The sequence below is a fragment of the Aureobasidium subglaciale genome (genome assembly GCF_000721755.1).
Source record: "Aureobasidium subglaciale EXF-2481 unplaced genomic scaffold scaffold_1, whole genome shotgun sequence".
Classification (NCBI taxonomy): Eukaryota; Fungi; Ascomycota; class Dothideomycetes; order Dothideales; family Saccotheciaceae; genus Aureobasidium; species Aureobasidium subglaciale.
The window spans coordinates 1,548,512-1,572,184 of NW_013566994.1; the positions used below are offsets into that span (position 1 = coordinate 1,548,512).

At 50.5% G+C, this 23,673-nt stretch overlaps 9 protein-coding genes across 9 annotated transcripts; 5 read left to right on the forward strand and 4 right to left on the reverse strand.

The window, feature by feature from the left end:
- Positions 1-58: 58 nt before the first annotated feature.
- Positions 59-2,678, forward strand: AUEXF2481DRAFT_205011 (uncharacterized protein). Its single transcript, XM_013493046.1, has 5 exons — positions 59-565; positions 612-623; positions 674-717; positions 773-1,129; positions 1,186-2,678. Exons 1-5 carry the CDS (start codon positions 409-411, stop codon positions 2,443-2,445), a joined length of 1,830 nt encoding a protein of 609 aa, XP_013348500.1. The 5' UTR covers positions 59-408; the 3' UTR covers positions 2,446-2,678.
- Positions 2,679-2,910: 232 nt separating this feature from the next.
- AUEXF2481DRAFT_1405 (uncharacterized protein) lies at positions 2,911-4,824 on the forward strand (the record flags this gene model as incomplete). The annotated part of the gene is made up of 1 exon (XM_013492500.1): positions 2,911-4,824. The coding sequence occupies one exon, from the start codon at positions 2,911-2,913 to the stop codon at positions 4,822-4,824; it is 1,914 nt and encodes a 637-aa protein (XP_013347954.1).
- A 2,422-nt stretch (positions 4,825-7,246) lies between these two features.
- On the forward strand, positions 7,247-7,729 carry AUEXF2481DRAFT_1406 (uncharacterized protein; the record flags this gene model as incomplete). The annotated part of the gene is made up of 1 exon (XM_013492501.1): positions 7,247-7,729. The coding sequence occupies one exon, from the start codon at positions 7,247-7,249 to the stop codon at positions 7,727-7,729; it is 483 nt and encodes a 160-aa protein (XP_013347955.1).
- Positions 7,730-9,684: 1,955 nt separating this feature from the next.
- On the reverse strand, positions 9,685-11,059 carry AUEXF2481DRAFT_25817 (uncharacterized protein; the record flags this gene model as incomplete). The annotated part of the gene is made up of 3 exons (XM_013492614.1): positions 9,685-9,936; positions 9,992-10,702; positions 10,763-11,059. 3 exons carry the CDS (start codon positions 11,057-11,059, stop codon positions 9,685-9,687), a joined length of 1,260 nt encoding a protein of 419 aa, XP_013348068.1.
- Positions 11,060-12,217: 1,158 nt separating this feature from the next.
- Positions 12,218-15,104, reverse strand: AUEXF2481DRAFT_35870 (glycoside hydrolase family 3 protein). Its single transcript, XM_013492761.1, has 2 exons — positions 14,361-15,104; positions 12,218-14,300 (listed from the first exon to the last, which is right to left on the reverse strand). Exons 1-2 carry the CDS (start codon positions 14,783-14,785, stop codon positions 12,380-12,382), a joined length of 2,346 nt encoding a protein of 781 aa, XP_013348215.1. The 5' UTR covers positions 14,786-15,104; the 3' UTR covers positions 12,218-12,379.
- A 155-nt stretch (positions 15,105-15,259) lies between these two features.
- AUEXF2481DRAFT_85492 (uncharacterized protein) lies at positions 15,260-17,533 on the reverse strand. Its single transcript, XM_013492881.1, has 2 exons — positions 17,301-17,533; positions 15,260-17,246 (listed from the first exon to the last, which is right to left on the reverse strand). The coding sequence occupies exons 1-2, from the start codon at positions 17,307-17,309 to the stop codon at positions 15,660-15,662; spliced, it is 1,596 nt and encodes a 531-aa protein (XP_013348335.1). The 5' UTR covers positions 17,310-17,533; the 3' UTR covers positions 15,260-15,659.
- A 172-nt stretch (positions 17,534-17,705) lies between these two features.
- AUEXF2481DRAFT_76499 (uncharacterized protein) lies at positions 17,706-20,737 on the forward strand. The gene is made up of 2 exons (XM_013492860.1): positions 17,706-17,950; positions 18,001-20,737. The coding sequence occupies exons 1-2, from the start codon at positions 17,789-17,791 to the stop codon at positions 20,278-20,280; spliced, it is 2,442 nt and encodes an 813-aa protein (XP_013348314.1). The 5' UTR covers positions 17,706-17,788; the 3' UTR covers positions 20,281-20,737.
- A 1,135-nt stretch (positions 20,738-21,872) lies between these two features.
- AUEXF2481DRAFT_1411 (uncharacterized protein) lies at positions 21,873-22,718 on the forward strand (the record flags this gene model as incomplete). Its single annotated transcript, XM_013492502.1, has 1 exon — positions 21,873-22,718. One exon carries the CDS (start codon positions 21,873-21,875, stop codon positions 22,716-22,718), a length of 846 nt encoding a protein of 281 aa, XP_013347956.1.
- A 543-nt stretch (positions 22,719-23,261) lies between these two features.
- Positions 23,262-23,640, reverse strand: AUEXF2481DRAFT_696725 (uncharacterized protein; the record flags this gene model as incomplete). The annotated part of the gene is made up of 1 exon (XM_013493047.1): positions 23,262-23,640. One exon carries the CDS (start codon positions 23,638-23,640, stop codon positions 23,275-23,277), a length of 366 nt encoding a protein of 121 aa, XP_013348501.1. The 3' UTR covers positions 23,262-23,274.
- Positions 23,641-23,673: the final 33 nt, after the last annotated feature.

The following is a 23,673-nucleotide window of genomic DNA, read 5'->3' on the forward strand; positions in this document are numbered from 1 at the left end:
TGATCCTTCGCCAAGCAAATTTGACAATCTAATAGATTGGGTCGGAAGAAGTGTTTTACCACAATCGAACTATTGAGATCCATCGCTGGGGATCCTAGAAGATTTTCAGCAGCGGTTCGTGTCCTGATTTGGTCTCCACCGTGAGCTCCGCCACGTCAGCAAGGCTGTTTAACCAACAACCAAGATAAGCGCCCTGCATGTCCATTCGCACTAAGCCTCCAAACCTCACCGCTGGTCCGCGCAAGTGTTGCATGTCAGGCTGTGCTGATTGATATTTATTGACTATCAATGTTCGCCCGCCTTCTTTCTGTACCCGTACAACAACAGCAACGAACATGAAGCCTTGACTGTTGGCATCCGCCATAAACTTTACCCTCAATCACAATTCTGTTTTTCACCGCAATAATCATGGTCTTGATATTTTCCGTTCCCAGTGGCTCGCAAGCGCATAACGTTTGTCTTGTCGCCTTCGCTCTCACTTTCATGTCGCGAGCCAGCTCCGCCCTTGCACAGAGTAAAGTTAACGCAGATGCAAACCCCTGGGTCTTGAACTACAAGTCGAAAGGTCAGCGACCCTTGCCAGATGGTTTACAAAAGCTAACAACAAACAGCTGGTCCTGATGGTATCTTTTCCTACTTTGTTTACTCGTGATTTCTTTTGACAACCTGGTAGGACCATGGAATGCCATCACACAGCTAGTGGACTTTCCCGAGCAGGTTGGTTTCTTCTAATCCTCAGCAGTGCTGCAGGTTTTCTAACGACGTTAACTAGAATGTCACTTTCTTTCCTTCTCTCACCCAGACGAGTCTGTTTATACAAGCCGGTGCTTGCGACACACAGGACTCGGCGTGTCAGCTTCAGAAGACAGGATTGTGGACACAGAGTGGCGCTCACTCGCTTTCCAATTGGGTCAATGTATCTGTCCCTCGAGCGTCGACATGGGATACAGCAGCAGCACCTCTAGACCTTGAAGGATCTGCTGTTCTCACCATAGATCGAATCGTCCTGTGGTCAGCGGATCGTGCTGATGGGCCATATTATCTGGATGGTGTGGCTCTCACTATAGCGTCTAATTATACGGTAACGCAACCGGATACTGATTCTCCGTATACCTTGGACGTCGGCATGGTGAGCAATCGTGATTGAAGAGGCAATCATGTGGACGCTGACAAAGATCGTAACAGCTATCATTGGACACAGCACTGGACACAGTCAACTGGACCACCACCAACGGCTCTGATGTCACCTATAACAAATTCCTCAATCAAGCTTATCAAACAGGAAACATTCCTTCGGTCTCTTATGGACTCCATGTGGGCTCAGTCTGGCCTCTAGTGTCTGGAAGTCTCATACTAGGCGGCTATGATCGGTCTAGATGCATCAGCACGCCCATCGTCTCCGGCGACAATCATTTCTCGCTTGCTGAAATTGGCCTTGAAGTTGCCTCGGGAGGATGGCCATTCTTGAAGTCCGCGAGTATCAACCATGAGCATCTTCTGACGGGCAACGGGACGGGTGACGATAGCACATTGTCAGCAATGCCCAACCCTGGCGTACCTTACTTGTACCTGCCTGACAAGACGTGCTCAGCAATAGCAGCGTTCCTTCCTGTCCACTTTGACCAAAGTCTTGGACACTATATCTGGAATACGACAGATCCGACATTCAAGCAGATCATCTCGTCGCCATCGGCACTGAAATTCTCTTTCAATACAGATTCGGGCCTACAAAACATCTCAGTACCCTTTGCACTTCTCAACTTGACGCTGGATTACCCCCTCTCGAACACGCCGACGCAGTACTTTCCTTGTTCTTCCTATGCGCCGGACGCGGGCTCACCTTACCATCTAGGTCGCGCGTTCTTGCAAGCAGCATTCTTGGGGCAGCACGGCCAGGCGAACAAAACGTTTCTGGCCCAAGCACCAGGACCTGGCATGAAGGCAGCGGTAGTTACAAAGCTCTCTGCTACCGACACGACACTTACAGCCATGGCAAATCCGCCAAGTTGGAATTCGACGTGGACTGACCAGCTCAAGGCACTACCTCAAAGCTCTGCATTGAAGGCGACAAACAAGGAGACTTCCGGGGGTTTAAACAGAGGAGCCATCGCAGGTATCGTTGTAGGTGCAGTAGCTGTTGTTGTGCTGTGTGTGATTGCAATCTTTGTATGTTGGCGTCGTCGCGGATCCAAAAAAGAGCAGACTGTACAATGGGGTGGCCACCAGCATGTTTCGGCAAAAGATGAGTTCCTAGGAGGCGGAGAGATCAGCGAGTCGGCCAGCGAGCCGATTCATGAAGTGGCTGCTGAGCATACAAAGAAAAGTGGCAACAGTAATGGAGTCACAGCCGAGATGGAAGTGCCGACATATATTGGAGAACTGGAAGGAAGCTATGCATATGGGAGAAGCCAAGTTCTGTCAAGAGACGGACAAGGCAGATGGTAGAAAAGAGTGGTTGGGGGAGTACTTCACATGTCAGAGTAAGCATGGCGTTCGGCGAGCCGGGCTGTCGGAGACGGTGACATGTTGCAGCATCTCATCAGAAGCATGCATGTATTCATGCAGGAAGTGTTGAGGATTACAAAAACGCAAACAGGACATGTGCATGGATAAGCATGCTTCCAAGAGTGAAATGGACTTGACTCGGTGATGGGCGGGTCTCATGTTTTGATGACCATTTTGACAGGTCTCTTTGGCGGGCAAGCGCGGGCCCGGCGCAGTCGAGCGTCTCGGCGTCCGAGGGGCGCCTGGTCCAGTCTCGACGGCGTCATAAGCAACGCATAATCATTCCTTTCCCGCATCTCGCCAAGTCGCACCGCATGTCGCCATTGGTTGTTATAGCATGAGCATTCAACGACCGGGTACCTCTTAGACTCGTACCACAGTATCCAATATCCCACAGGCAAGACGATGGCGGCTGGCGATGAGGCTCCGGGCAGCCCGCTACCGAACAAGCGACCACCTCTCGCCCACCGACACTCCAGTACCTCGTCACACGTCTCGCACTCACCGGGCGACTCGACACATAAGGTCAACCATAAACCCGCACACCACAAGCCGCAGCGACATGTCGTCAGCCATCACAACCGCATGGGCTCGCGCAACCCGAGCTTCCACCGCTCTCTGAGCAAGATCAAGATTCAACAACACGACCAGCGCCAACAAGACGACGACGAGCCTCCGACTCCGAGGACGAAACAACAGGCCTCGGTAGCCTCTCAATCGACCTTTGTACCTCAGAGCCCGTCCCGTCCAAACATGAAGCGCAACAACACGTCGATCCACCTGCCGCGCACCCATTCGCATGCCGGCCTCAAGAAGAACCTCTCAAGTGGCCAATTGTCTCGTCTAGGTGCTGGGAAGAGTATCGCTCATGGCCGCAATACGAGCCAGCATCAAAGACCCGACATGCGACGTGCCAATACACAACCCGTCAAGCGATCAAAGAGTCCTGCGCCAAAGGTGTCCCAGGTACAATTCGATGTGGGCAACGATGACGATGACGACGACGGTGAAGAGATGGAAGGTGTCGACGACCAATGGACAGAAGAGAGTGCCTCGGCCTCTCCCAACACAACTCGCGACAACACACGTAACAACACGCGCCAGAACTCGGTCGTTCTTGACCCCCGCCAAAACCCCTACGCGAGACAGCTCGCGGAAGAGGAAGCCGCCAACGAGTCTTCAGGTAGTGACACTGTGGGCTCGCGTAGTCCGCCCAAGCCTGCAAAAGCCCCCGTCACCCTCTCCATCCGCACAAAAGACTTTGCTGCTCCTCCACCAGCTCCTCTCTCCGCGCCACAAACACAACCACAACCGCAACAGCAACAGCAACAGCAACAGCCGCCAACATCGTCATACAATGCTCAGGTAGCTCAACAGCACATGCCAGATCCTGATGCTATAGCACGGCGCCTGCTCGAGAGAAACTCTGCCTTGAACGCCGCGCCACCTAGGGTGTCCTCCATCTCAGCATTGGCCAATGCAAGTCCCGGCGATCCAAAGAGTCTATCGACATCGAACGCCGGACCCAACACACCACTCGTCTCGCGCTTCATCTCCAACGATGGCATGAACAGTAAGGATGGCACGCCAGCCGACCAGTCGGGCTATTTGCAAGGTGCCAAAGGCCACTCTCGCACCGTCTCGCAAGTCCAGACCCGCAAAGAGCAATCAGATCTCTATCGCAATCAATCTACTCCAAACTTCGCCTCGCAGAAACAGCCACCAACACCTACAGGCTCGGGTGCTGTCACCCCGGACCCGGCGCTGAACCAAAGCAGAACACAACAAAAACTATGGCTACAGCGTGGTCTCTCCAATATCGAAGCCACTTCACAACCCCACCTACCCGGTCTGTTACCCACAGGCCGTGCGCAAGCCATGCGCACCCCGCACGCCGGCAAGCAGTTTGAGTTTGTCGACAAGGAATGGGCCGTCGTGCGTCGCTTTCAAAACCCTCTTGATGCCGGTCTCGAACGATTGCGAAAGATGAATGGCGGATCTCTCCCTGGGCGACCGATCAAGTCAAAAGCCGGTGCCGCTCAACAGCATAGCAATAATGGCGGTGTGAATGGACATGCTAAACGACCATCAACTTCTGCATCTGTTGCTAGTAGAAAGAGCAATGCCACTGTTGTAGCAGGCTCAGAACGACCCACTGCAGGCAGGAAGACTCGTGTGAGCTTTCACATGGGCGAGGCTGATGGCGACAACGACGACGATGAACATGACGATAACACATCACGGTCAGACCGTGACACTCCTGCAGATATAGCACGCAGGTTATGGGATGCACCTATTGGGATACAAGTAGAGGGCTAGGTGGACTCTCTACCCACACTAATTTCTACGACTCGGACTTTCCCTCTCATTCTCTTGTTTCTTGTTATTATCACCATTTCTTTGCTTCTCCTTTTCTAACTTTTCCCTGTCCATCTTTGACACACTTTGTACTCTGATTGCACTCTTTCTCCGGCGTCTTTTCTGTGTCGTTGTTGTTGTCTCTCTCTCTCTCTCTCTCTCTCTCTCTCTCTCTGGTTCCTGGTCTTTGATGGTGTACAAGCATATGGCGCGGCGTTTTGGTGGATTGTTCTTCTTACCTTATTCCATTGTCACCTTTCGAATCCGAATATCTATTCATCATTTCAAACGAGTTTTTCTATCTTTGACGCCATGCTCTTAAATTTATCTTCTGACACAATTGCGCAGCAGTATCTCACGTGTAGCCTTTTTTTTGTTGCTCTGCTTGACATGCCGCAGTCAATAACAACCCGTTTTTTTACCAAGACCTAGAATTCTTCCCTTTTGCCTCGGTCTGGATGTGGTTGAGAAGGAAGGTTGTACCAAAAGTCTTCCGGAGAAAGTGGAGAAGAAGGATGTTGTAGTGCGATAAAGCTTCCAGCCGAAAGATCAAAAAACCGTTTCGCTTAGGAACGAAGAGGGTGCTGCGGCAACTGCCATCCAGGTACACGAGACCAGCGATTGGATGACCTGTCTAGAAAGGCTTGAGTTTATCTGAATCATTGGCAACTCGTGCCTTGCTTCTTTGCATGGCTGTTGAAGTCTTCTCGGTTCTTGTGTAGAGTTGCGCAACGTGGAAAGATGTGAAAGGTTTTCAACGAGAGATGGGATTGTGTAAGAAAACAGTCGGCCGCATACGGGGAGAGCAAACAGCACATGTGGAAAGGAAAGGTAATTTCGGCACATGACTACAATGACAACGAAGAAAATGATTGAAGCCTGATAACAACTCCCTATCTCTCCATGTTCTACCTTTCTTGGCTACAATGATGATGGCCGCACAGTAGTATAAGGCCGACCTGGCAGCCAAAGCAGCCCACTGGTAAAGTCGTTGTCCGGGTGCTCTCTTTGCTGTCTGAACGTTCTTTTGGGTCGCCTGTTTGTGCCAATTGCTCGCTTGTTGTTACCTTTACGCCTCGTGTGCCCAGAATCCGTGGCAACACAAAGCCAAAAACCACCAGGACACAAAGTCATGGTTCCTTGGGTTTCGAGCACTGTTCGAGTAGCGTGGTGCGATGGATGCTCTCGTGTGGGGCGCTGCTTCCGGAAACAACGACTGCGCAAATAAAAACTATTGCCTGTAGTTTTCTTTCGCGCCATTCCTACGACTCGGAAATGTAGAAGTACTTGGAAGGGTTTTTCTGATTGGAGATTTTGTTGAACTGGGTGGATGGAAGGAAAATTTGTTGACAAATGTCTCGGTGGTGTAGTGTCTTCACCGCTTAGCAAGTCATGATGGTTTTTATTTCGTGGTAAGTGGCATAATCTTGTCTGTTTACGCCGCCTACAAAATCCTCATTACAAACTTACCGCGGAAATTCAAACGATTCCTTATGACGAGATATATAGCAAAAGAAGGGGGCATATTATTCGGTATTTTACCCCCCGCCATCAGTCGTTTGATATGACGAAAGATTTTGCAATTTCCTTTTCGTTCATGATGTTGTATGTTGTGTGAACTGTTGATCTTTTCATTTTCGATAGCAGCACCGGGTCGTTGCAGGACCGTTTTCTGTTGCGACTGTTGGCTTTTTTTCGTCTGTCCCCCCACATGGGTTGCATGCATGGAGAGCAAGAAGGTTGCACCAAGGACACAACAGCAGTGCACGACCCAGAAGAAGTCTCCGATTTGACAAGACGGAAGCGCCAGGTACCAAAGTCTAATGGTCGCACCGTTCGATCTAGCGCCCGCCTCATGCATTTCTTGCGTGAAATGAGGTGCGACACTAGGCTGAAAGTGGGTGTTTGCGACCAAGCGCATACCGGGAAATGAGATTGAGCACGTTCGTTTTTTCCCGTGCTTTGGTGGCTCTCCACACAACCAACTTGACCTCGTGCCCGCGGCTAAGATTGAGTGGCAGAAAGAGGGCAGCCATGCTTGGATAGGTAGGTCTGAGAGATGGTGAGATTGGGGCTTTTTGGTATATCTTGTGCGGGGATCCTCTCGTATCCGCGAGCCCTTCCTTTCCCTCTTCCTATCGATACACAGTCATTCCAGCTGCAAGACAGTAACAGTCACTCTTTTTCCCTTCTCGGATCTCATCTGCCAACAGCGAGCTGAGCTCTGCACCATCACACTCTTTATCCAACAATCACCATCACACTAGCCAACCTCGAAGGCCTAGTATCAAACGACATTCATTCATTGAACATCATCGCCATTGTCAATTGGACATAGCAATCTCCTCTGATCAATCACTATCAAACAACCCAGCCAGCCACAATGCAATTCACCAACATCCTTCTTCCTCTGTTGTTCGCCATCTCTGGTGCCAACGCTCAAGAGTCGTCAGCTGTTACTTCCGTAACCACCTACTACACCACCTTCACCGTCAGCCGTGTCGTCGAGACCACCACTTGCACCTCAACTACCACTCCCATCGTTGAGCCCACCCCAGAGACCGTCGTTGTCTCTACCTCCCAGGCTCCCGTTCCTACAACCTCAGCTTCCGCCTATGTCACCACTGAGCTCCTCACCTCGACTGTTCAGAAGGTCGCTGTCAGCTCTGCCGTCTCTTCCTCCATGGTTACCGTCCAGTCTCCCAGCGCTTCTGCTGCTATGCCCTACCACCCTTCCAACGGCACCACTGTCGCCGTCTCTTCTCCCACCATTGCTCCCTTCACCGGTGCCGCTTCCGGCTTGACCATTCAATTCGGCGCTGCTGCTGTCATTGCCGCCGTCGCTGGTGTTGCTCAGATGCTTTGAACTCGTCTAGCACACCACCCACCTTCTCTTCTTCTTCTATACCCAACTTTTTTTTTACCTTCTTGGAAAATGCCCCGTCATGTCAGGCTTGAAACACCTTTTTTTCACCCATGTTTACTCACATATCAAATTCTGTTTGTATAATGTTTTCCATTCCGCTTTGCCAGCAAAAAGCTCAGTGGTCTTGACTATACATTTTTTTCCTTTTCTCGTCACTCTCTCTTTTGTCAGACTTCCTCTGCCAACCTCTTTTTTCTACACCAAATTTTCATGAAGAATGAAACACCATTGAAAAGCGAACGACATTCTTTTTGGCGTTCGGATAACCCTTTCTTTTTTCCCATTTACTTCTTTTTCTGGTGGAGATACCCATGGGTGCCTTGTTTTGGAGCAGGAGAAGTGATGTCTTTTTTTTCTTTTATCTTTCCATCTATATATCGATATTCCTTGAATCTTTGATGCATATGTCGATTATCAATTTTTGCTCCCACTTAGTGTCTGCACTATGTGAATGTCTCGTATCTCTCTATACGTTTGTCAATAACAAGAACGTCATTGTTTAAAGCAATCTAGACAGGGAACTTGAAGGAAGGAATGTAAATGATACCTTATGACAGGCATCCAATCGTCATGTGTGCATGTGAGGCTCTCAGATCCAGCGATCGATCGTGGATCACGTTTGTACTTGGCTACACATGTCTCCTACCCTTGATAGGCTACAACAAATCCAAGCTGTCGACGTCATTGAAGTAAATGATGGGTGTCCGGTTGATGCTGCACGCCTGATCTTCTTCCGTCGGCTACCCTGACAGCGATCTTCTGAGCACGTTCATGACACGATTATAGCATGGCATGGTTTACGACACAGGTGCTGTGATCGCACGTTCCATGGTTCATTCACATCAGAGACATCAGAGATGTCGGTAGAGAAATCTATATCTGGTATGAAACAACTACTTGTCAGAGTATAAAGATGTCGGAAACCTGATGTTGTGTTTCGTCATGGACGTTTTGGGATGCGGATTCTGGGGTGTTGATCTGATGCAAACATGGGGTTTGTGATCTGATATGGGTGATCTTTATTCGTGGAGATGTTTCAAAGTTGTTGTGTTTGACACAATTACTATTCGTAGGTGCTTTGTCAAGCTTCGTGAGACTTTTGGTTCGTTCTTGGGCATGGGCGAAGTGGTTGGAAACGACTAGGGAGGCGGACGGGAATAGGTGATAGCAGAGGTGAAAGAGAACAAGGTGTTCTTAGATTCCTTTTTCCTTCTGCCCATCACGGATTTGTAGATAGAAGCGGTGTACGGAGAATATCTCTATTGATCGTTTGATGATGGCATAACGTTGTCACATGTGAACGATGCAGAGGTCTCGAGACATATAGTGCATGTTGCGTGGTAGTTGTGGTGCACTCGTCCGTACCTGGCTTCAGATTGGATGTTCACTCACCAATACTGACACTGCGTCTCAAGCACCTAGAAAGTTAGCACAGAGGTCTCCTGGATACTCGAGCTGATCTTGAAGTGCATTGAATCCCTCAGGTCGTATGTCGCTGTCCATAAGGGTGTTGTCGATAGGCAGGATAGTGGTTAAAAGTGTCACCCTGGCGGCTGCTCATCAAACGCTCAGGGTGATGTCTGCCCGTGCTGTTCATGAGTATTTCAGTTGAATACCCACGAAGCCAGGTCGACGTGTGAGATGTATATGACTATCAAAGGATGAGTAGACATATGAAAGAGATCCTGTTATCTGTGTGACGTGGCAACACCGCGACGCGCGAGAGCAGAGCCACCGACAATCAGACAACCAATGGCCCGTGGGGCAAGAAGCACAGTCCTGATATTCAAGTCTCAAAACATGTTGTCGATCACATCTCTTGCTTCAAAAAACGTGATTCATACATACATTACAGAATAGTACTTAATTAGAGGACGCAAGAATATAATCAACGCCTAGACGTCCGGCATGGGTCTCTCAGCATCCAGCGCATATGCTTCAAAGGGCAGTCCTCTCATGACTACTTCTCCGCGCTCGTTTCTCTCGTACAACTGAGGTTCAAAGCCTTGAACACTCGCCCACGCGGAGAACAAGCGTCGCCAATAACATGCTGTTGCAGCTGATGTAAGGTAACGTTCGTGAAAAGTCTTGTAATTATTATGCGCGATCCTTTGGCCTTCATATTCGTGATTGGTGTAATATGTCATCTGTGAAATACAAGGATTAGCACTGGATACTTGAAAATGCTTCAACATGCCTTACCTTGTCATTTAGATCTGACCAATCTCTCTCGACCTCGATGAAGTTCTGCTCTGGACCACTAGACTTCATAACACCGTGGTGATGCTCAAGCCATTGCAGTTTATGAACAACAGGAGCGCTGTTGCACAGTTGCAGGTACTTTAGGCGTCCCGAATATGTGTAGCCCTCCGTATGTATCGGGAACTTGTAGCGACAAAGTTGGTCCTGTGTCATGCAGTACTGCTTCGTCTCGGGCTTGTAGATATCGCAGACTCTGACATCACCCCATGATGTTCCCTCGGCGGTGCTGATGAGTGAATTGCGGATATCGGGATTCAGGTTCGCGTCTCCACGCCATACAGCCTTGTTGTGCTTCTTCTCCCAAGGATAGTCGCGGTTCATCTGGCGTGCTTTGCGACGGATCTGGTTGTGACTTGCCACACGTGCAGATGGCCAAGCCCAGTAGGCATAATCAGGAAGAAGCCAGATGTGCCGTTGATGTGCCTGTCTGGTGAGGCCCCAGACGGTCGTCTGATTGGAGCCTTCGCCATGCGCGATATTGATAGGTCGTTGTGGATCATCGTCGAGGTCGAGGATGAACTCTATATTTGGGATTGAGTCCGGTGGTGCTGTAACGATGGACTGATGGATCATGTGTAAGAAGCCGCTGGTTCGTTCGTGCCATCGCCCCATCCAGCAGTTCTCATTCTGCCGGCCTTGAATGATGAATAGCTGTAAAGTCAAGGTCAGCATCCCGCACAGGAGACCAAGAATGAGGCGCCAAGATCATACTTCAGAGTCGTAGACGAGCACGCGCACAAGACACTGGTCATCCTTGATTACCAACTCCTCGAGTCGGACCGGGTTTCCTTTGCGTGATGCTACAGCCGATTCGATGTCTCCATAGAGTTCTGGAAAGGCTGCGTTGCATTGCTGCGTAGATAGACCATGATTCGAGGCATCGCGAGGAAACTCATACCGCCAGCCTCCGAGCGAGCCAGTGTGAGACAAGAGCCACCATGTTCCCAAGAAGCCGAGTAGGAGCGATGACGCAGTTTTGTAGCTCAACACAGACGGGCTTGGTGCCATGGTTATCCTGAAGTCTCTGGTCGAAGAAGATCGCAAAGACACCGAAGGGACATGACTGGCATAATAGACAACAACTTCCTGGGCGCACACCCCCTAGCAAAGTGGGAGATGACCATGTTGGAACAAACCTGAAGTGAGACGTTCAGGATGAGGAGGAGATAACGGGCATCGATAATAACGTTTCTGCCAGCTTCGCCGTTCACATTGATGTCTCTCCTTACTATTGCTGCTGCTGTACGCAACATGAAGCCAACAAGAGTGCTCAACGTCCATGTTGCCTTCGGTACTAGTCTGGTTCCCCATCTCTCGGAGGCCATACGACAAGCTGCGTCTATCCATGTTTGACACACGTTTGATCTTCCTCATGAGAAACACCCATTACCTATAAATTCAGGAGTAAGCAGGCAGTGCAAATATATAACTGGCTGGCAAGTGACATCTGGCCAGAAAGATGCAGTGTTGACGTTTAGACATGAGCAAATGGCGCCATTCCCCAGGGGCTGGCAGCAGGTTCATGTAGAATGTACATTGACGAAAACCCGGTTATGATCCGCTACAAGTACGTCTAACACAAATGTCGCTTGGCCCGAGTCTATAGAATATTTGGAGATGCGCCACCGCTGGAACCAACGAGTTGACGAAAGGTACCGAATAAGTGCTGCAAGCTGTCTGCAATTCATCTTCACACTCCAGGACATGTAGCAATGGCAATCGGTGTGCCATTGCTACGGGAGGGTGCTGAATTCCATCACTACTGCATCGTCGTGCAGGATCATGCACGCTTCGTTGAGGCTGGCTGACACTTGGCAGCTGAATGTAAACGGCGGTGGTAGCTCCGTCGATCCTGCATCTCTAGTCGAGCCATGATACGAGAAGGATTCTGGGAAGATTTGCGGCGCATTTGGAAAGGGTGCCGCCAATTTGAACGACAATCCAGAAGGCAAGCGCGTTTAGTAAAGTAGTGTTGAGGTAGGCACGAAGAAGCCAAAAGTATCGGTAGAATTTCGGAAGAAGGTCCGTCCTCATCGCCGCAGCGAACTTTGCTGTGTAGCAGGCTCGTAACCTTTTAGAAAGATCGCACTGAAATCTCGGGTCGTGCAAGCAACAAAGTTCGGTGCGAATCCTGAGCGGCGACTCCTATAGATCGTAAGATGTCTTGGCAATTAAGGTGTGGAACTGGATCTGGAGCTGAAGAAGGTACCGTACATGCATGGAAAACGGTTTGGCTGAATCCAGGAGGCTCGGGCAATGCTATCATGAAGCCAACGACTGGAAGATACTTGATCAAGAATACTCTACAGTGAAGCGGATTGCTACTTCTCAAAGCAATTCGACCGTTCCCACCGCCCTCAGGTCTCTGCTGCTGAAGCCGACCTCGATTGTAATTTGACCTGCAGGCACTATCCAATTCTGGCTCTCAACGTCCCAGAAACTCAAGTCTTTCCTGCTCAAAAGAGACTCTACTGTTACTTGTTGTCCAAATTCCAAAGGGATCTTCTTGAAGCTACGAAGCATACGAATAGGTGTTCCAAGTGGGACCGAGTTTTGGGGCAGAGAGACATAGAGCTGGGGGATAGCAGCTCCATTCACTTTCCCCGTGTTCTGCACGTCTGCGCGGACAGAAAGCAGTGGGGTATACAGATCCGGATTGCCGCCTGGCTTCACCGCTTGATCTATCGGTTTTGCACTGATCACTTGTTGCAACTTGGTGATTGAGACATTCGGCGCAAGAGAAAAGCTCGTGTAGCTCAAACCGTATCCGAACTCGTAGAGTGGGGTGATGTTCAGAGCGTCATATCGTCTGTAGTCAACTAGGAGGCCATCGGTGTAGTCATCCTGCCATGCGTTGCTGTTATTCATGAATGGGCCCGTGATGTTGACAATCGACGGACCACTGTCCTCTTCGTTCTGAGGAATAGTGTAAGGCAGTCTTCCAGACGGGTTGACGAGACCGTAGAGAACGTCGACTATCGAATTGCCCATCTCTTGGCCAGGGTAATGAGCTGACAGGATGCCTTGAACTTTCGTGTTGTTCGCCCATGGCATTGTGTTGACTCCTCCCGAGTTCAAGATCACGACAGTCTTGGGACAGAAAGATGCGACATTGTTGACGACCATAGTTGAGTTCCAATCGGCTTCGAAACTGGTTCGGTCGACTCCTTCGCTTGCAAAAGTCTTCAGAAATATAAGACAGATGTCCGGGGTCGGATACACGCTGGTCGGCTCGCTCGCAGCGAGAGCGTCATTGTCAGTAAGCCATACTATTCTGGATCCATCTGCCTTCGCCCTGGTCTTCAGCGCCTCAAGCGGAGATACGACGTAGGTCGCACGCCCTGTACCTGATCCACCTCCGACGAGGAGAGCACCATTCTCGGATGCGCTAGAGCCGGCGTTATAGAGACTGGTAGGATCAGTCGCTCCATTACCGAAAACACCGATGACAGAAGGTTTATCGAGCGGAAGAACATCGTCTTCATTCTTCAGGAGAATGGTGCCCTCGGCGGCGATCTTCCTGATCAATGCGGAGTGATTGCTTCGCACATCTCGCGCAGTGGTGTTGAGAACGATGTGGTATCCGTACGAGGCTCCAAGCAATGCCAACGAAGTTGGGTCAGTTGACGGGTAACCTTGGTCCTGGCCAAGATGAAAGTAAGGTATCATGATCCTACGCACCATATCGTCCAATTTTTCCAAAGGATAACTGCCATTGGCAACCAGGTTTGCCAGATTTTTTCCAAAGTAAGACTCGGAATTTAATTGGGATAAAGGTCCTGGCATGTTCATATCCAATCCAGCTGTGGCAGACTCCAGACCTGAGTGTACAGCAAAGAAGTCAGACATGACGTATCCTTGGAAGCCTAGTTCTTCTCTCAGAAGATCGTTCAAGAGGGGTCCATTCTCGCATGTGTAAGTCTGATTGACTCTGTTGTATGCACACATCACCGACGCAACACCTGAGCGAATAGCCTGAGCGAAAGGCCAGAGATATAGCTCATGCATCGTACGGTCGTCGATGTTAGCAGACAGAGCGAGGATGTTAGTCCCGTTAGATGTCTCAGTGTTTGATCGTTGAGTTTCCTGTTCGTTGCCCACGTAGTGCTTCACACAAGCTTGCACGCCTGCATCTTGTACACCGAGGATAGTTTGTTGTGTCGCGATCGCATTTAGATGTGGATCTGGTCCAAAGCCCTCCCAATTGCGACCTCCGAGAGGATGACGGCCTATAGCACCAGACGAAGGACTATGGTCCCTGGTCAGCGCGAAGTTCAATCGAGTTGGACGATGGGGAAGATAATCTCACCCAAGGTAAACATGTGCACCTTTGCCTCTAAATTCCTCGCCCAGAGCAAAGCCTCGACTGTACATGAGATCGGGATCCCAAGATGCCGCGATTGTCAACCCAGCAGGGAACACACTTGCTAGATCGGCTGTGCGGATACCAAGAGGACCATCCTGAACACAGAGCCCAGTGAAGCCGACACGGTCAATGGGCGCGATGTTGCCGATGCAAGATCCCGCAGTAAGATTCCCGGTGACCATCGACACCTTTTCGGCCAGGGTTAGGTTTCGCACGAACTCGTCTGCTTTGTTAATCGCTGCTGACCAGTCTCGTGAAATAGACCACAGTGGTCCTCCAGCCGCGAGGGTAGATTGGCCATGTCCTTGCGTCGTGGTGTAGAGCACCGAACTGCAAAGAAGGAGTTTGATAGTGTTGGTCTGCGGCATCTTTCTGACTGTGTCGATTGAGGAGCAACCTAAGTCCACGCATGTTTTCAAGCATCTTTATACCTTCGAGCGTTGGACACGGGCTCCTAGTTAGCCGAGTGATGATGATATTGACACCGCAGTAATGCTGCAGACTAGATAAAATGCGTAGCAAGACAATGTAAGGCACAGGCCGAGGTGTCACTGCTTGAAAAGTATACGGCCACCGTATTCTTATACGATACGGCGTATCCCGTATCCATTAGAGGAGTTCGTCGGACTCGGAGCAAGAGCTCTTGGAGCTTACTGGCACTTTGAGCAGACAACAACTACACTCGACGCCAAGGTAGGCGGGGGGCCGCAGTCCTTCGCTGCTCGCACGATCGCAGGTCTTCTGATCGCTAGATTGACTCTTTGCATCCGAGTCGACCCTTCGCAAATCGTGTTGTGGACTGACTCACAGCTCCACACGACGAGTGTTTCTGAGGAGTCGAGCATGTGTTCATGGGTTGGAAACCGTCAAAGCTCGAGCGGAGTTGCCATTGAGAAGTCCCATCGAGTTGCTAGGGTCGGGGGGAGAGAGGCAAAGATCTCGAGCGTATCATCCTCCAACTTCTAATGATTTTCCTGGACTGGGGTGACTGTTACACAGAAGTATCATGTTCTCGGGAGCGGCGAGACACAATATCCAACTGGTTATTGAAACGAATATGATTTTGTATTCAACATGAGAATGATACACTCACGATCTATAGTGCTTCCCGACAAGCTTTTGCCTCTTTTTGTAAGTCACAAACGCTTAAAACCAACGCTATGCTCGAGCAATAGATAAAACCAGACCGGCTTCCTCGCCATATATACAAGAGTGGGCGGCCAATTTTGTCACTTCTTGTCTTTATTCTTGCTTCTCCTTGGCCTCTTTCTCGCCCTCTTTCTGAGCCTTACCTAGTTTACTCTTTTGGCGCTTTTCTTGAAGATACTTCCAGGATCGCGTTGGACCTGCGGTGAAGAGTCCTTTGATAGACTGACTGGTACTCGGCCAGCTGATCGTATCCTTGATGCAATCGCCGACTGCCTCGGGGATGTCCTCTTCGGTACCAATGCGACGCTCAAAGTCACCACCTTCACGACGTCTGATGCTCATAGCATCTTCATCTGTAGCGTCTTCGATAACCTTGTCAAAGGCTGATCCAGGGATCTGGAACTTCTTCTGGTAATTCCAGTAGAGCTTCTGGCGGAAGCCCTTAGGCAAACGGCGGACCATGTTTCCGCGACGCTTGGGATCCATGTCTTGCTGCAGCTTGAAACCTTCCAGACCACCAATAATATCCTCGGCCGGAACGGCTTTTCCAGAGGATGAGAGAGCGTTAGCAATGGCGGCCTCTGTCTCCCAACCATGCTCTGCAGGAACCCTTGAGTCGTTGAAGTCTACGTTGGGGAGATTCTCGATGAGAGGTACATAAAGCTGACGGAAGCTCGGCAACTGTGCGTCAACGATATTGGCTACCTTGCGTGGGTTTTCACCGCCAAACCTGGGGTTCATTCTAGGGTCACCCATGTACGAGATCCCAGCGATAGTCGTATAGAGTTGTCTCTCGGTGAAGTTTTCGGGTAGCATGAGCAGAGCCGTGCGTACAGCAGCCATAAGATTGATCTGGTTTGCGAGTCTGACTCTCGGGTCATCCCTGAGAATTTTCACGGGCTTTTGCAGACGACCAGCCAGGTAGAGGGTGTTCCACTCACTCAAATCTCTGCAGATTGTATCGATGTTTACAACACCATATTTGATCATGACACCGTTGACTGTGATGTAAGGGTTGAAGTAGACTCCAGCACCAAAGCTATCCTGGACCTTGGAAACGGTGTAGGATCCTAGACTCTTCAAAAAACTGTAGTGATGGGGATTTTGGCGCATGTTGGTCGAGTGCCAATGCTCAGTGTGAGAGACACCAAAGATGAAGTCAATGATCTTGCCTCCTCCTTCCTGCCATTTGGTCACGGCTTCCGGTGGATGAGGGTGAGGAGAGAAAGACTGGGCGACACTAGCTGCTGACTGGTTCGAGGATTGTGTGAAGACACCACTGCCGTAGGCGAAAGCGTAGCGGATGGGTGCACGGAACTGCCACAGGATCTGGCGCATAGCTTCCTTGAAGTCTTCATTGATTTTTATGTGCTGGTTTGTACCGAAGAAGCGGTGGGGAAGTTGTGAGAAGGTGGTGATCTGAGAGTAGTCGGCATTGTCCTCCCAGCCCTCAGGCATGGTCTGGTTTGGAGTGGCCGCCGCCGAGGACTGCGGACGCGATGATGGTGTAGTCGATGCATTGGAGGACCCGGTTGAAGAGGTGGTGGAAGTGGAGGACGAGTAAGGAGAGCGAGCAACGTATTGTCGCAGTAAAAAATCCGTAGAGCTGAGCTGACTATGGTAGAAGGAAGTAGTTGGCAAGCTACGACGTGCCGTAGGAGGTCGGACAGCACGGAAAGTCTTGAGGTCGAGTTAGTCAGGCTCAAAGCTGCGTAGATGTGGATATGGTCATACGGAGAGCATTATTAAAGCTATGGATCGAGTAGCGCAGGAGGGGTGTTACAAGCGGCTTTTTCTTCAAATGGCAGCCAAGGGTTATATAGAATGTAGGAAGCAGATGGGTGTGTCTAACAAGACAGCAATCAATACATGGCAGGAGCAGTACAATGTTACAAGAATAGGAAGATGCTGAGTAGGAAGGAACAGTCGTAGAGACAAAAGGACAAGAATGCAGGATTACGAAGGAGCTGGAACCTTTGGAAGAAACACCGGCTAAGCAACAAGCAAGCGCCGACCACTTTTGCGTCACAAGCTGGGGAAGGCGCCCCACCTTGTGCCTGACACTACCTTGGCAATCACGTGTCAGGCCGGAGCTAAGCTTTCGGAGCATCGATTGTGTTTGTTGACGCGCTCAAGAAAGCGAACAGCAGACTTGACAGGCTATCAACTCGCAACTCGTCGGACCCAGACTTTTCTGCAACGCCTGCCCCGTCGCTGGCATCATGGCCGCTATATCGAGTCTGGACATGTCCATGCTGACATATTCTGCGCGACTGGCAACATTCAATACGGAACATCAACTCACAAAGCGACGCGCCTCGACTCAAAAGAAGAAACAAGCGTCGACTGTCTCATGGCCTCACGAATCTCCCTCCGGCGAAGAGGTAGCGTATCCGTATATCTGTGCGCTAGTGTCAGAGGCTAACATGCACAGCTTGCTCGCGCCGGCTTCTTCTTCAAACCTGCACCGGACAGCGACGATAATGCTCAATGCTTCCACTGCGCCGTAAAACTCGATGGATGGGAGAGCCAGGACGTTCCCCTCCAGGAGCATCTGGCTCACTCGACACAATGCTCTTACGCACTCAGTCTGTCTGTGATGGACAAGGCCGAAGAACGCGACCCTATGAGCCGCGAGTTGGTCGACGCCCGTACAAGCACCTTTGGCGACATGTGGCCCCACGAGCACAAGAAGGGATGGAAACCCAAGGTCAAACAAATGGTCCAAGCCGGCTGGGCCTATGACCCTTCACCAGCCGACGAGGATGGTGCCACATGTTTCTACTGCAACATGTCACTGGATGGATGGGAGCCAAAGGACAGCCCGCTTGAGGAACACCGTCGCAGGGAACCCAACTGCCCATTCTTTGCCCTCATGGACCGTTACAAGTCTACAAGACGCAAAGGTGCGCGCGGTCGTGCTTCTACTGCCTCGAAGGCCTCCCGCTTGTCCACCCAATCCGTCCAGTCCACCTTCTCCGAGGCTCCATCGCTAATGTCATTGGGCGACGCAGGTCCCCAGCTTGACGTCGAGGATAGCATCGCCCTTGACACCACTATTTCGTCCGACGCCGGAAAGGGCCGTAAGAAGACTACCAAGGCAAAGAAAAAGACAAGCCGTCAGGCGTCCGTGGAGCCCTCGGTCGACTATCCCGCCCTGCAAGAAGCTTCAGAAGTCGAAGACAACATATACGCCGTTCCCGTCGACGACGTGCCCTTATCTGTCGAAGAAGCATCCAAACCCAAACGTGGTCGCAAACCTAAAAATACGCAAGATTCCACCCTCGTTGACGATTCCACGGCCGAGCCGACATTGAAGCCCACTCGAGGTCGCAAGAAGGCAAAGAAGCCGACTCCACCCCCTGTTGAAACCAGTCTGGACGAGAGTCAATTGCAGTCCGAACTACAGGAGGCCGCGGAAGATGCTGTTGTACCACAGAGCCGCGCTTCCAGGCCTGGACGAGGCACCAAGAGAACGAGCGACGGCCTCGAAAAGCAAGCAAGCATCGAAGACGCAATTGTCGACGAGCCCTCTATCAAGCCTAAGAAGGCGGCGAAGGCCGCAAAGCCCAAGAAGACCAAGAGAGCTGCTAAAGACACACAAGAAGAGTCGGAAGAGCCTGTCACTATTGCGCAACAGGAGGATCAGCCCAAACGAACAAGGTCCAAGAAGACCAAGAAGGTCGAGCCGGAGCCTGAGGTAGAGCCTGAAAGCGAAGCACAAGCAGAAGAGGCTGAAAAACAGGTCGAGGCAGAAGAAGAAGCATTCGAACGGAATTTTGAGATCGCCGATAGCGACGCCGGTCTCGAAAATGAGATACAGCATGACATTCGACACACAGTGGAAGAGGAGGACTTTGATCAGGAGGATCTCGGCCCGGATGCTGTACCGAATGTCGACATGGAACTTGAAGACCACCACACTTCTGACCATCTGGAACGCCAAGACGAGGCTGCGTTAGATGAGGAGTTTGACAATCTGGAGAATTTACAGCCAGAGGCGGAAGTCGTGGAGAACGAGATTGAGATTGAGGAAGAACAAGTTGCGTCGCGCGAACCAACGCCTGCGCCTGAAGAGTTCGAGCCTTCACCAACACCTGAGGCCAAGCGTCACTCCGCAGCCTCTCAGTCTTCTGTGCGAAGATCCGTTGCACAACTCCCACAGTCCGAGGACGTCGCGCAATCTGCTCAATCGACACCATGTAGCGCAAGGAGTCCGCAGCAATCCGATGCTGAGAACCAACCACCATCCTCATCGACCCACGTTCCGCTCACTGCTCAGAAGGGAGCTGCTAGCTTAAGTACATTGAACTCTGCTATCCAACCCAAAGAGATCTTCGCAAGCCCGACAAAGACTACTCGAGTTCCTCTGGCCGCATCTACACCCAATCGTTCTCCATCCCGGCGATCACCATCCAAATTTGGCAGACTGAATTCGACTACATCATGGGTACCTGTGGATCTCGAGTCTGTCTTCTTCCCCGACTCGGAGAATGAGAATGGAGATGCAGACGATGTGTTCAACAGGCTTCTCGAGGTTGGTGGTGCCCTTACTTCACCCGAGAAGAAGATGACGGTGGAAGAGTGGATCCGCTCTCGTGCAGAGTTGGGTGAAAGCAAGCTCAAGAATGAGTGCGAACGCATGGTCATGCTGTTCGAGAAGGAGGGCAACCGAGGTTTGGCGGCTTTGAGCGGCATCCAGACTTCATCATGAGCGATTAAACGAGCAACGAATTTCGTATTCTCTTGGGTTGGAAGGCGGTGCAAGGTTCAGGATGGTGTAAACGCTGCTGATTTCTTCATAATGAAAGTGCTATTTCTCCGAGACTTTTACCGTCGGTTGCATCTTTATCTCGGCTCGTGGCATGTCGCGGTCGGTAATACTGTATTTTGTTTGGTATACGCGTCTCGTGCCTGCATGATAGCTCATAGTATGTCGTTGATCGCCATAATTCGCAAGCGAATGGGGCTGGATAATATACACTTATCGGACCAATCATGGTCTTGTTCACCAATGACACCTTTCTGGCTAAGTTGTCGTAACTGACAAAAGTCGAGAAGTGGCACCAAGGAATCGGGCTGATCTTGATGCAGTGAAATAAGCTGCCGAGGAAGTGTCGACTCTCGAGTGGTTTTCGAAGGAAGAGGAGGAATCCTTATTCATTGCGGACCGAGCGCAGCGGGCCGAACTAAGGCTGACAGCAACCTCCTTCCTTCTCAAGGCTCGGGTCTATCCTCTCTGCCTATCTCCAAAGACAAGACCCTGCTCAAGCTTTCGCCAATAATCTTAGACGAGTCAAGCCGGTTCATGGCACGCCTTTGCGAACGCCTCAGAACCTTGATAATATCGCTCGCCTTCACCCCACTCGCTTCCATGCTGGACCCTATACAACAGGCTGATAAGGCCTGAGTTGTTCTTTACACAATCTGTATTGCATGATGCATATACTTGCTTGATGTTGAGGGTCTTGACACGGCCTCTGAACGTCCTCATCACACAGACTGGTACGCCACCAAGGTCAAGAGTTACTGTACTGATAACGTTCGGTCTCGGCTGAGGCATTGTAATCGATTCGAACAAGCCGCCACAGAAGCACTTTGGACTGAATTGATGTACCGGGCGTTCGAACTCTGATAGGTCTCTCCAGTCTCCAGCTTGTTGTCCTCCGGCCCAGCCCGCATCTCTATATTGACCTTGTGCATGAATTGAGTTTCATGTAGGCGAGCGACACGATGGCTCTTTATCGCGTAGATTAATTGCAAGAGACCCTCCTACATCCAAACAGTCTTGCAGCTATACAGTGTAACGTCTGGAAGCCGAGCGCATATCGCTCCAATGTTCGCTAGACTCTCTGAACGCTGTTCTTCGTATCCGTACCACCACTAGAGATTGGAAGACAACCTTCCCTAGTCCTATCAGCGTCTTTACACCGCTTGAACGGCCAGTCGATCTTCGTCTGGGTATCTGATTGATCTGCTTGCTCGCAATATATGCTTCAACAGACTGGACTTATCAATCAAAACTATCACACAATACGAAAGCCGCCATGAACGAAGATGGAAGGTCGCATCCATCAACATTACTGCAGGTTAGCGAGATACCATTCATCATACCAATCACGCCTTTTCTACGACTACTCGCGTCGACGTGAGGAGTCCTGGCTCTGTCTATAAGATTGAGGTCGTCCCACAGTGTCTGTCTTTGTGTTCATCAGCAATTCCATCGTTCATATCTCGCAGCTACCCTCGTTCTACAAGCCTTCCTCGCTCAAGACTTCATCGTCAGGCACAGTCCATCAAACCAACATGAAGCTCACCAGCGCATTCATCACCGGTCTTCTGTCCGCCAGCATCGCCGCCGCCGCTCCTGGCACTGCCATGCGCCGCAAGCGTACTGAAGCCGCCATTGCCTCCAGCCGTGCCGGTGCCCTCAAAGCACCCAAGCCATTCCTCGCCGCCACCAATGTAACTGCCGCCGTCCATGGACCTGAGAACAAATACGTCAGCTACTCCACCAACTGGGCCGGCGGTGTCCTCGAAGGCTCTGGTTTCAAAACCGTAACCGGCACTTTTACCATCCCCAAAGTCACTGCTCCTTCTGGTGGTAGCTCCAGAACTCTGTACTCGGCATCTGCTTGGGTGGGCATTGATGGGTACTCCTGCTCTTCTGCTATTTTGCAGACTGGAGTCGACTTTAGCATTCAGAATGGTGCTGTCACTTATGATGCTTGGTATGAGTGGTTTCCCGACTACGCCTATGACTTCACAGGCATCAGCTTCACCGCCGGTGACAGCGTCACCATTACTGTAACCGCATCTTCCAAAACCGGTGGTGTGGCTACCATCAAGAACAATAGCAAGGGCACTTCTGTCAGCCACTCCTTTACTTCTCAAACGTCTGGAAGCCTGTGCCAGACTGATGCTGAGTGGATCGTCGAGGACTTTACTCAGATCCAGAATGGACAAGAGAGTCTTGTTCCTTTGGTCAACTTTGGCACTGTCACTTTTACTGGTGCTTCGGCTACTACGAACAGTGGATCCAAACTTGGTCCTGGTAATGCTGAGGTCATTGATCTTATCTCTGCTAACGGGAAGACTGTTTTGACTGACGTTACTGTTGGTTCTTCTACTGTTGCTGTTGTCTACGGATGAGCATCTAGTCAAGACTTCGAGGGCAGACGACAATTGTAGTGCTTGTAAAGTATTGTTCATACAAGAGGATACATCGAGCCTTGATGCCCTTGGTGGTGGTTGTATAGCCGTATCTAGATCAATACTTTTCTGACCACGTCCATTCTCCGATGAACACCACCTCCGTCCATGATACCTATCCTTAGCCTCCGCCACACCCGTACCATACTCCTCATTCTCTGCACCACCCACACCCTCCCTCACCAACATCTTCAACGACTCCAGCACAAAATCCCGACAGTTCCAGTATACAGTTTCATTTTTCAACATTCTGAGCCTCTGCAGCTGTTTTCAACACATCTATAGTAAACTCATCATCATCATCAGCCAGCAAGATATCCGCAACTTTGATCATCTTGTCAAAACCTGCACTTTCGTGTAGTGATAATTCAAAGGGCGTCATATTCGAAATGCGGAGATTGCCCAGTGACTCGGATACAATATAATACACCTACCTTCCTATTCAGACCACATATAGAGTCTACAGGATTTAATTGGGTTGTTCCCCTAATCACTATCACAAACTTCTGACAGCATCATCTCTACTGTCTATAGCCATCTTCCCATACCTTGTCTGAGGAGCCAATCCTTCGAATCCGTGTGGCACCCTTGGCCAGACGTGCAGCTCGACTTCGACATTCTTTCGCATCAACCTCTGAGCATAATCAAGGCAGTCGTAAACGAAAATATCCAGCGAGCCAACGTCAAGGTACGTGCTAGGAAGGCCACCAAGGTTGGTTGCGCGGGCAGCCGCACCATAACAATCGATTTCTCCCTCTTTGTCGCCGATGAGTGCCTTCCAAGCGGTTTCATTATTGTCGTGCGACCAGGTAAAGAAATTCTCGACCTCGGGGTTTGGAATCATGTTACGGTCATTTATCATTGGGTATACCCAAATCTGCTTGGCCAGGGGAGG